This window comes from Malurus melanocephalus, unplaced genomic scaffold (genome assembly GCF_030028575.1).
Source record: "Malurus melanocephalus ecotype Western Australia unplaced genomic scaffold, MMel_1.1 scaffold_1196, whole genome shotgun sequence".
Lineage (NCBI taxonomy): Eukaryota > Metazoa > Chordata > Aves > Passeriformes > Maluridae > Malurus > Malurus melanocephalus.
This window is the reverse complement of record NW_026624428.1, coordinates 45141-56991: the sequence shown is the minus strand read 5'-3', so window position 1 is coordinate 56991 and position 11851 is coordinate 45141. Positions and strand designations below refer to the sequence as shown.

The following is an 11851-nucleotide window of genomic DNA, read 5'->3' as shown; positions in this document are numbered from 1 at the left end:
CTGTCCTGCTTTGGACAGCCAAACAGCTGTTCTAATGCTGCAAAGGGTAACACAACCCGTGGCTTTAGACTGAACAAAGATCCTGCTGTAATGTAAGGACACATCAGAATCAAAGCATTGGCTTACAAAATGTCATCAAACCCTCAGCCACACTGATGCCATTGTACAACACATCTTTGTGAGAAGTGTTTACATACTAAATTTCAAACTCATTTGCAAATTAAATGTTATTGCATGAGTCTGTTTTTGTAATAGAACTTTATTAAATACAATCAAGTTTTAATGTACAAAGTGCAAAAATAATTTGAATTTGAAATATATACAATACTGTACATGTGCATTAGCAGCATTTCTGTCTTTGTAGCATTCTGCATGCTGGTAACGAGTCCTCAGGTTCCTTTGGGTTCTTCTGAAAAGCCTCAGCTACTTCAAACCTGCTTTTGATAAATTATTAGCTTCCACAGTAGACCTGGAACTATTTCTGGATGAAAGATCATCAGATAGAGTAGTAGCTGTTGCACTGCTGTTTTCATTTACATAATCCATCTTTTTTTCTCCTAGTATATTATTCATGAGTGCTTGTGTATTTATCATTGCTAATTCTTCATCAGCAATCAGGTCATTCTCAGGAAGATGGACAGCTTCTCTCAGTTTTCTGCAGGGGGTGACATGGCCAATACTCTGATCTGTTTCCTTTGATGATTTGCTATGATGTAAACCCAAACTTCGTGGAGGTTGAAACGCTCTTTTAACAGATGGAGAAATTACTGAACATATTGGTGTCAGTGGTGGAGGGGCAGGTATGCAACTGAGAAAGTCCATAGCTTTTCTCTTTTTGCTGGTTTTGAGATGGYCTTCATTAACTCCAGCAGATGAAGGTGTTTTTGCTGACCCTGGTGTGACAAGTTTTGTATTTGGTGTGCTAGTTGACAAAGGCCTTGGGTGCTTCATTTCAATTCTAGAAGAGATCTGGTTAAAAAGAGAGAATTTTTATGTTAAATAGAATGTTTTGTTTCATCAGCTTCCTCAATGACTTCCACAAAATGGGGGACCTCCTCCCTTCCCTTACATAGAAATGCTACAATATCATTCATGTCCCACTGAAGTTTAGTTTGGCATCTCCTGATGGTGATTAATCTTATTCCTTCAAGTGCTGATGATTGATAGATCACTGTTTACCTGTACATTAAGATAAAACTGTTACATTCTGTTTCTAGGATCTAAGCAAAATGTATGGGAATTTTTAGATGGTAATAAATCAAAGCAGTCTTCTACTGCTTTGGCTATGTCCTCCACAGGCAGTCGGTTAAATAAGTAAACAGGAAAAAATATTGAAGAAAAACCAGTAGAAAACATAGACCAAAAAATTTGAAAATAACAATACATACAAGACAGATGCTGCACAGCAAATCATTCAACCACAGGCTTAATTGAGAATACCTTTAATGTCTCAGTCATTTAAAGATGATTAATATATTTAATAAACTGTAAAAATATAAACTATTTAGTTTATAAAAATACAAACTAAAGCTTCAGAATTAAATATTAGCCCTCCTTTTGAAATAGAGAAGAATGCATTATAAGCTTAAACTTGGTCCCCAGGAACTGATATCAAACCAGGGTGTTTCCATCTCCCCTGCAACTCATTGCAGGAAAAGTTTTTGTTCTGATTGTGCTCAGTACTCCACATGAGAGGCAACTCACCACAAGCAGTTTTCATGGGAAACTTGAGTACTATTTAAATCATTATTTGTCTAGACTCCTAAAGTCATTTACTTCCCTTTTAAATCCTGGAAACAGTAAACAGTATCTAGGAAAAGACCAGGAGGTAAATTCTCTCAACAAAGGTGGGAACTGCAGAATGCCTTGAAATAAAAGTGTACAGATCAAGATTTTTCCTTTTGTGACATTCACATTTGATAATCTTCACAGTGGGACCAAAGAAGCAATAAGTCACCTATAGAGAAAGGATGATTCATTTTAACTCACATCAAATTCACAATACTTAAAGTACATTGTGGAAACACAGGTCACAAGGGGAAGTTTTCATGTACTGTTTGGAAGAAGGATAATCTATATCATGGCTCCTCCTGGGGAATAATCCTAAACCCAAACACAGAGAAAGCTTCTAATCAGCTTGCACTGCCCTGAAGAGAACAGATGGAGTGGACTGAGAAGTGATTCCATTCATCATAGTTATCAGTATAGCACTTGCTTATATCTTTACTGCATGTACTGTCAGTACTAACACAGAATTAATTTCCAGAAGCTTACCAAACTTTTATCCTCTGCATAGCTGCAGGAAGGAGAGGGGCTTTCCAAGCCACATCTTTTAGTTAAACTGGGTGTAAGCAGGAGATTTCTTTGTAGCAAATTCATCAATTTACTTTCTGCATCAGAGCAAAAGGAGGCCACATTCTGTAAGGGAAAAGAGTTTGCAAGGCAGAATAGTTGGTTTTTAAGTACTATACACTCACAAATTATTTAAGATTTTTTTGGCATCATAATCTCACTGGAATTTTATTTTGTATCAAACCAAGAACATAAAGATTGCTGCACTTTCAAACCATGGCAGATTTCCTATTGACAGGTAAAGATCTTCTGCCAGCCAGAGAGGATTCTGTGGCATATCCCAAAGACAGTATTGGTTGAGTTGAATTGAACTGGAAAAATAAATTGAGACATTCAATCCACCAGGAAAACTGCATTAACATTCTTACTTCACCTCCCAGAAAATCCCCTCAAACTCAGTATTATGTGCATTACTTGTTTTAAAGTTTTATTAATACTAACAGACTTGTTGGTGAAGAATGTAACACAGCAGTAACTAAAACTAATCATCAAACTAAACATTACCTCTATCACACTCCTCAGTTCATTAACCTTCTCTTGAAGATAGCATTCCTTTGGACTGGCTGAGAACACAGAAAGGTCTCCAGCCAACAGCACAGGAATTTCTGATCTGAATTCAGACTGCCACTGAAGGTTGCTTGCAGAAATGAGTGAGCAGCGGACAACTACATCTTCAACAGCCAAGTGTCTGAGATCTGTCCAGATCTTTACTGCCACTAAATTGTAGCTTTTGTCAGATAAGTATGCCATAGTAGTGAAACCTAAAAGCAGGAAAAAAAGTCTGAACGAAACCTTTATATCTTTAAGTAAAGGTCTGTGATTTGGATCCATAAAAAAGAAGTCACACACAACTTGAAAGGGTTACATGGCAGCCCATCTGCATGGTAACAGGTGTCTCAAGCATCTTTCATAGTCTACACCACCTCCCTAGTGATTACAGAAAACAACTCAAAGTCTGTGTGCTTAAAACCAATACTTCTATAGTGATTTTCTTTTTTATCCAGAAGATTATCCACCTCTCCCTATCCATGAGGTCCAGTGCCTGCATTCCACTCATCCCATGACACTGTGCATTAAAGAGGGAGCTCATGTGCATGCACTTTGGTGCTTCTGCAGATGCTGAACATAGATGGGAGAACTTATGTCCACCATTTATGGAAAAAATATAACAATATTTAAATATGAGCTGCTTTTGAGCTTAGATCTTGCATTACTAACTTCCTGGGAGTTTTTCTTCAAAAAAACAGATCTATCTGCCAGCAAGGTTTTCACAGCCTAAGATGAAGGTACAACACCAAGATAACTCTGACTTTTGAAATAGTCTTATTCAATGGCAAGACATGAATGTGGTTCACAACGTACCTGTTCTGCTAACAGAAACTACAACTCCGACTAAATCCACTTCAGCACACAGTGGCTGAAAAGAAGGATCCAACAAACTGGTGAATTCTAGAGCCTTTCTTGGAAAGAAAATTTGTACCAGCATCTTCTGTGACACCTGAGGAAACACAAAACTTCAGTATTTACCACACATATCGTGTGTGATGCATTTTAATGATGCATCTTTTTGCACTTAGGGCACTTACTGATAGCTGTAGATACTGAGTTTTCTTTGTTGCTGTTAACTGGATGTTGGTGGAGTCTGCCCGTGCCCTGGACTGTGACACTGCCAGCTGGAAGATTCTGTAGCGAGTGCCTTCCTTCAGCAAGGAACACACATCAGGCAGTGGGCGCCAGATACTCAGTACTGCTCCTGACAACAGYACAGTAAAGTAAGTTACCTGCTCAGTAATAATTTGAAGGCTTTTAAACAAAATAAATCCACAACACTCCCTCCCCGCAAAAGCCCTAAACCAAAAATCAATTAAAACTGGAAATATTAACATGCAAGCTAAAATACTGTTGGGAAACTACTTATGCTGGCCAGTTACCACATTTAGTTACAAGTTATTTATAATTTTTCAAGTACTAACCTTTATGTTTTTCTTTCTTTCTATAGTCTACCACATATAATTTCCATACTGCAGACACATCCCTTTTGTAACAACCATTTTCTTCCTGTTCTGCTGACTGTAAAGCCTTCTTGAATTGTTCTTGCATCTGAGTTTGTTTCTTGTCATCTATCAGCTGCCTGTAAGCCTTCAGGGCTTTTAACTGGTCATCACTGAGATATCCCTGCAACCAAGAGAAAATGAACTCGGTAGCTTTTTTATTAATCAAGAAAACACTGTCAAGATTTTCATAAAGTCTCTTTCTTAAGGTTTCATCTGTTACAAGAAATTTATTGTCCAATTGATACACTATTACGACTTGAAATAAGGTACATCAAAACAACAGGACGCATCAGTCTTACCTGGAACTCAGCTGGTGCTCTGTGCTCTACACAAAGCATTACATTACATACTGTTCTTACAAGACAATTAGTGAGAAGCCTGCTTGAGAGTGCCAAACTAAGGTGAATATTTAATGTAACAGGTAGGCTTGTCTGTTTCATATGAAGACACATTAGGAAAAATTTCTGTAAGAATAAAGGAAGAGTTGCATTTCTCCTCAGGCTGCTGTCTCTGAGCTGACACTATGATTTACACTAAAATGCATCAGAAACATCACTTTTCTGACCAAGCCCTCAAGACTCAGAGGCCTGTACATGCAACACCAGATAYATGGATACCATTTAATAAAATAAAGTCACAGATCATATGGCTTTATGATAGTCAAGGATGCTGAGTTTCAGAAGGCAAGGCATGTATTTAATTTTTAATGACTGGCAGGGACTAATCAGCTGCATCTTTATTAATAAAGGCATAAACTTTTAAAAGTTGTGATTTAACTGAAACAGACAATGAAGAGAACTATGGCAATATGATTATTCAAACATTTTAGTGAACAGCATGCAAGAGTAGGTGTATGAAACTCTAGACTTATGTGATGCATTAAGTTTTTATATATGCAAGACAAAGCAAAGTAATAAAATTACAAGTAACATTAACTTTTAATTGTGCTATATCCTGGATTTTTATACCCTGAGAAAATTGCCATCCAAGATAATATTAATCAATCTCAACAACCTCATTAATTTTTTTTCAAAATTCTTGTTTTGAATTTATTTAGCAATAAGCGTGATGTAGAAAATACCAAAAGGCAGCACAACCAAAGAGTAATTTAATGGTCAATTTTAGCAGGAGGCATTAAATCTTAATTTATCCCACAAACTTTTCAAAATTAGTCSAGTGGGATCTACAGTTACCTCCATAAAACCAGGATCAGATGCATTCTGAATTGCTTCATAAAGTTCTGCGCCATCTTGCAAATTATGGATTTGCTGTCTTGTGACTATCCGTGATCTTGGTGTTCTTCTACTGGTTCTCTCTGTTGAGAAAAAGCCATTAAGTGGAGTACAATCAATACACAAAAATGTGAATAAAGAAATAATTACGTAAGAAACACAGCAGTACTTAGGCCTTGCCAGAATAAAAATACAAACAATGTACATAGGAATTGATACATAGGAAGCAAAAAGCTAAACTGATACAAAACAAAACCAGCAACAACAACAAAGGAAACAACCCAAAATCCCATCTCTGATTCTCTGTCACCAGAGAGGATATCAGACAATTTATTTAGACTCTTCTGTAAACATCAAAAATGTTTCTGTGTTCATAATATATGTTCTGAAAGAACGAAAGTTTTACCTTCATGCTTTTCATATTCTGCTTGGACTTTTGCAAACAGAGCTTCCCGTTTCTTTTGCTGATCCTCTGCATGCTTGGCAGCTTCCCTTTCTTCAGCTCGGCTGTTACGGAAAACGTATGAACCAGCCGACGTCTTTTCCATCCACTGAAATAAAAAAATTGAAATTAAACTCAGACTTTTTAAACGTTATTTTTAACAATATCTAGCTTCCCTTTAATACTCAACTGTTAAGCCAAGAGACTTTAAAAATGAACGGGCAGCAATGTGTTCTTTCAGTATAATAGATAAAAGGCAAAAGCCCACGGCATTGGTTGACAAATATTCACTTTAAAGCTACACAGACAGAACAGAGCAGTATCTAAAACTAGCTGAAGAAAACAGTTTCAAGTAGTAGGTATCAGTGTTGYAATTCAGAAGATGAATGGATACCACTGGTAGATACATTAAGACACAAATCATCAAACTCAATGCTTGAAAATACACCAGACTGCATTCTACCCAACCTGTCTTTCCACATCAGCTGTACTGTTTGTTTTAACACCCTAGATAGATGCCATAAAAGAACCATGATGTAGTTCTGCAGATGGTCCTGAATGTTTTCTGCCTTAAATGGTTCCATAGGACTAGAGCTTCGTCCACAACCCTGTCAGAACTGAAGAGGTCAGTGAGCCAAACAAGGAGGACCACTGCTGCTAAAAGCGGGCCCTTCCCTTCCCCTTTTCTGCACAGTTCTGTCTTCTCCCTCGCACTGGCTCTAGCACAGATCTGACCTCAGCAGACCATATCTGATAATTCAACAGTAGTTCTTCACTGTGTATTTTTTAGGTTATTATTAGTTACCTTTTCCCGGTTTAATGAATTAAATTAGCTAGTTCCAGGTTTAGAACAGAGAAAGAGCAGGAGAGTATAGTGAAAGCAGGATGAGGAAAGATCACAGGACTACTCCTTATGAGGCAGTGTATTGTTGAAATAGGTTCTACTTGCCTCATTAATTGCACACCATGTATTTTCTACATGACTCATAGCTTGACAACTTTAATTAAGGCTACAGTGATTCCTACACTCCTTGACTCTTCAGATAAAAGGAGACAGACAGCTCAAATCTTCCTATAATTTAGGTATATTTGAGCAAGAGTCTCAGTATTTAAAAAAATACATCAGAACATCAATCTCTTGATATAGCCAGATACAAAGCACCACTTTCCTCTCTGGCCTGGAAACCATTTACTGTGATGCAGTTACAGATTGCAGTCCCTTTTCTGAGACCTAAATAAATGTTTGTTCTACCAGGCCGCTCACATAATAAGTGCTGCAATTTTCTCCATTAAAGTAATGCTCTAAATAGCAATGATCCAAACCAGATGTTGCTAGTACCTATGCAGAATTTATTCTACATTCACCAACACATGCAACACCTTAGAAAGAAGGCAATGAAAAAAGAATTCTAGATGCAAGTGCCAAGTATAACACTCTGAGAAAAGTTACTAAAATATGAAAGTTGTGTCCTGGTAAAACTATTAACATTAAAAGGCTTGATTACCAACAGAAATATTGTTTCTTTTTGTGTCTGGTATTGTTACAAAATCAAACAATTGCAGTGAAGTCTGACTGTATTTAAAATGCTTGGATATCAAGTGGCATTAAAAGATCTTAACACTATTTTACACCATAATCACACACTGTATTTTCAGTTGTATTTTTAAATAATAGAAGTTACACAATTCAGTCAGTTACATACAGGAAAAAGTAATTCTACTAAAGCTCAGAAATATGTAACTTCTATGTTAATAATAAAACAAATTTGGTTTCACTTCTACTTGGAGATGAAACTGTCTTTTTYCTTCTTTAAAGCAAGTGCTGTACTTTTTAGAGTCCAGAATTGAAATTCAATTATTACTCGTTTTTTGAAGCTGAAAGCAAAGCTGACCAAAAAAGATACCAAGCATAAACTCAAATTCCTCTTGTAATAGCATACTCCAGTCCTGAAATACTAAATACATGCACAATGCAAGAACCACTTCTGTTCACTTTACACATAAGAGTATCTGTAAAAAAAAAAAAATTAGCTCTCTATATAGTATTTAAGGAATGATATAGCAATTCAGTAATATAATTTAGATCTTATAAAACCTGTAAGATTCATAAAATAGTTGCACCATACCTGAATAGGGTAAGTTCTTTGAATAACTACATCAATACACCCCACTGCACCACCCTCACTGTAAAGTGATGATAAAGGCAAAGGGAAAGGCCTGGGATCCCGATGAAATCCTAGTTTTGCGTGCCATCGTGCACATCGAGTGCTGTTCGCTGAGATCTGAGTAAGGGAAATGGTGAGTGATAAACTGTCACTAGTAGGCCAAAGTTATAGCTGACTTATTATATCTACAAGAATATCTGCATATCTATTTTCATACTGACCTCATTAAGAATGTATCACTTTTGTACCTGAGCAGATGACATTTTAATTTAAAGAGGTTTAGGATTAAAAAATGTTTCTTTCACATTGAAAATTGTATTTTAAAGAAAGGTAAAATTCTCTGGGAAATGAGAATCTATGAGACAAGCCTTTGCTTTATACCAGAGGAGCAGTAGTGTTATGCTGAAACTGCACCCAGCTCTTTAATCATCCTCAAATGAACCAAGGACCTTCCCTGTCAGTCCATAGATACATGACTTCTTTTCTCCCCACCATTTTTCCTCCAACTTCCATATTGTCTGTGACGGGTAAGTACCTTTTTGTAACTTGGTATTTAACCAAATTAAGGAGCCAGAACTGCCAAAACACATAGCAAAACTTGGCAGAATTTCATACTACAAACTTCTCTTCCAACTCTATTGAATAACACCCTTGTGTCATATCTTACAAACCCAGTTATTAAATTTCAGCAAAGCTCCATCTGTTTGTAAAGCCCCAATAACTTTTTCTGTTTACAAAACGTGGCTCAACTAAGTAGCATTTATCACATCTCTCAGTTACATCCAATCAAGCTGAACTAGTATTTTATTTACCTTTAACATAAGGGAATCTGGAGCTTCCAGTGGTGTACATCCATTCTGAGGACCAACAAGCTCTGCTCCGTGGACTATGATCTTCTGACCAACAGTCAGCCTTCTTCTATCTAAGAAAGCTTTGAGAGGTGGATCCAGAAGAGCTCTAATCCCATACCAGCCATCAGTAACTTCAATGAYTGCTGCTGCTTTTTTACTTTCCATGTTCTTATTACTACTGCTGGGGGATACAATTGTGTTCAGCGATATGATTTTAGAAATGCACAGTACAAGGGTTTTACCTGCTGCATCATCTCTTTCCATTATTTTTTTGATTGCTGATCGTTTACTTTTACCAACTTCCAAATCATATCTACAAAAAAGAATTCATACTTTGTTAAAGCAAATAAAATCCATCACACTGTTTTTCTTTAAACAGATTTGTAGCTTACTTGATCTACATGATTAAGCACCACTGTAGCAAAGCAAATGTTACATTTTTGCAAGTAACACACATTTTTTAATATTGTTATGCATAAGTCTAACAATACAAGTTAGACTGCTAAGTAGTAAATGAAAGACAGAGGCACTTATTTTATAATACTGATCAACCAGAAAGAACACAGTAACACATATTACAGCTCCCAATATATTGCTATACATGTACCTATATTTCAGCTGCAACAATACTGTTTCTGGTGTTAAACATCTGTTAGCAAATTCATGTGGGAAAGACACTTCCATGGCTGCCAGTTTCCATACAATCCATCGGTAGTGATTGTAAACCCAGGCCTCTGTTATTAGATTGGGATCTACACCAGGAGTGTCACAGAGGGCTCTGTGGATAAATAGTTAATAAATTAACCTGAAATCCACTGCAAATTTTAACTTGCATATTTTTTAGACTATTTGCACTATTGAAGAATTTCTAGAAATTTTCTAAATTGAATTCTTTAATGGTTAATGAAGATCCATCACTAGCAACATTTATCTGGATAGTAAATTTACAATCATATAATACCTTTATTTAATCTAACAGAGGTGTGCTAAAAATGCACAGTAAAAGAAAGTAGTCAGAGGCTTTAAAATACCACTGTGTTGGATTTATTATAGGTGACAAGAGAATTGCCAAATAACAGTATYGTTGTCTCAAGTTCAGAAGCAACAGTACCTGTAAAATTCCTTTTTCCCAGCTTTTCCCTCATCTGTAGGTATTAGCCATCCTCCATCAGCAAGTTGCATTCCATTTCCAGCTAACAAATACTCCTCACTGAAAAAGTCTTTGATGAGAAACTGGAAAGATTCTGCATTTATGCTGTTAACTCGTACGCACTGTTTTGAAACTCCGTACGTGTACAGCTGAAAAAAATTAGATGAAAAAGACAAAATAATGACAATAGAGTAAGAATTCAGCTCAGAGTTTAAATATCTGATCTTATTAATTCATATTAAATATTCCCTTAAGGCTGAGACAGATTTTGTCTGGTGTTGCCATTTCATATGTAAATCATGGAGAATGGAGGAATTTCCAACAACTGTTTCAGCAGAACAGCATCACAGCGCTCTTTGAAAGTATTTTAAAAAATTAAATATGTTTTGTACCTTCACTGTACCAAAAGCAAGAGTATTTTCATAGACATTTACTTAAGCTCAAATTTTAACTGTTCTTTTAAACCAGCTCCTCATATGAGTTCTAATTGGTGGATTTTTTTCCTGTTTGATTATAACACTAGAGACATTTATGACCTTTAAGGAACAGTCTTAAAAACTTAAAAACATGCTACTTATGTACTGTAGCAACTGGTGTAACAGCTACTGTAAATACTTAACTAAAAATTGAAGAGTGTATTGATTCAAAAGCTACTGAGTTTTTATTTGCTAGTCTTCAGAAACAGATGCGAGACAGAAAATAAAAAGATATCAAAATACCTCTTCAGTAGAATAAAAACGAGGAGGTTTCTCCTCTACTGCAGTTTTCAGAGAGATTCTATTGCTTGCAGATGTTTTAATGACATAAAGAGTGCCTGGCTGTGAGCGAATATTTTGCCTACATTTCTTTTTAATTCTCATTTCCTGCAGATCTCTGGCACAGCGGAGGTTTGTCACCATCCTTGTCACCACTGTGAAACAGAAAACCAAAAACATCAAAACCTTTTGAAAGTATTATCAAATAAAGATATTCAGTCACACTGCAAAAGCAGATTCAGAGGATTTTTTTCCATGCCACTCTGCAGATTGTTAGAAACTACAAGTCTCAATATTAAAAGTTAAATGCAATTAGAAAACAGTGTTTGCTGAAGGCATTTGAAAAGTATTTATACGAAACAAATGGTATGTAAATGATAGAAATAGTACACACCAGAACATTCAAGAGCACTTAGAAGGCATAAGCCCACATTCTTAAGTTAACAGTTGAACATTTAAACTCTGCCTCTTTGAAAATTACTCAATCAACCATTTATATGGCAAAGCCTACATTTTAATTAGAGAATGGAAGGAAAAAAAGCCTCTGAAAAAACGAATGAAGGCTTGTCTAAGGTTTATAGACTATTTTACCAAAAAGATAATACTTAAGAGGTATACAAAAAAATCAAATATCAAATGAAACATAAGCTATCTTGTTTCTAAGCATTGTGTGAAATACTTTTCATTTTCTCAATTAACCTTGGAGATAAGCAGCATATGCATTTTTAGGAGTGTAATATGAAATATTAAGAAAGTAGTAATTTCCTGATTTTTCTGCCCCCCTAAAAAAAAGCTTGAAAAGAAGCTTTTTAATTAAAAGCTTCATTCTGATAGTATCCACAATAGTTAA

General features: G+C 35.9%; 1 protein-coding gene across 5 annotated transcripts in view; it reads right to left on the bottom strand.

The window, feature by feature from the left end:
- Nucleotides 1-262: 262 nt before the first annotated feature.
- Nucleotides 263-11851, bottom strand: part of BRCA2 (BRCA2 DNA repair associated) — a 32523-nt gene continuing 20934 nt past the window's right edge. For 3 of the 5 annotated variants that reach the window (XM_057387355.1, XM_057387356.1, XM_057387357.1), the window contains 13 exons: nt 10966-11156; nt 10208-10395; nt 9704-9874; nt 9058-9409; nt 8207-8362; nt 6045-6189; nt 5600-5721; nt 4326-4527; nt 3939-4105; nt 3715-3850; nt 2857-3113; nt 2275-2418; nt 264-969 (listed from right to left, as the gene is read on the bottom strand). In XM_057387355.1, the coding sequence (XP_057243338.1) occupies nt 424-969; nt 2275-2418; nt 2857-3113; nt 3715-3850; nt 3939-4105; nt 4326-4527; nt 5600-5721; nt 6045-6189; nt 8207-8362; nt 9058-9409; nt 9704-9874; nt 10208-10395; nt 10966-11156 (2777 nt within the window). In that variant the 3' untranslated portion in view covers nt 264-423. Of the gene's footprint in view, nt 970-2274; nt 2419-2856; nt 3114-3714; nt 3851-3938; nt 4106-4325; nt 4528-5599; nt 5722-6044; nt 6190-8206; nt 8363-9057; nt 9410-9703; nt 9875-10207; nt 10396-10965; nt 11157-11851 lie in introns of all 5 variants that reach the window. The other 2 variants (XM_057387359.1, XM_057387358.1) reach the window with 2 other exon arrangements.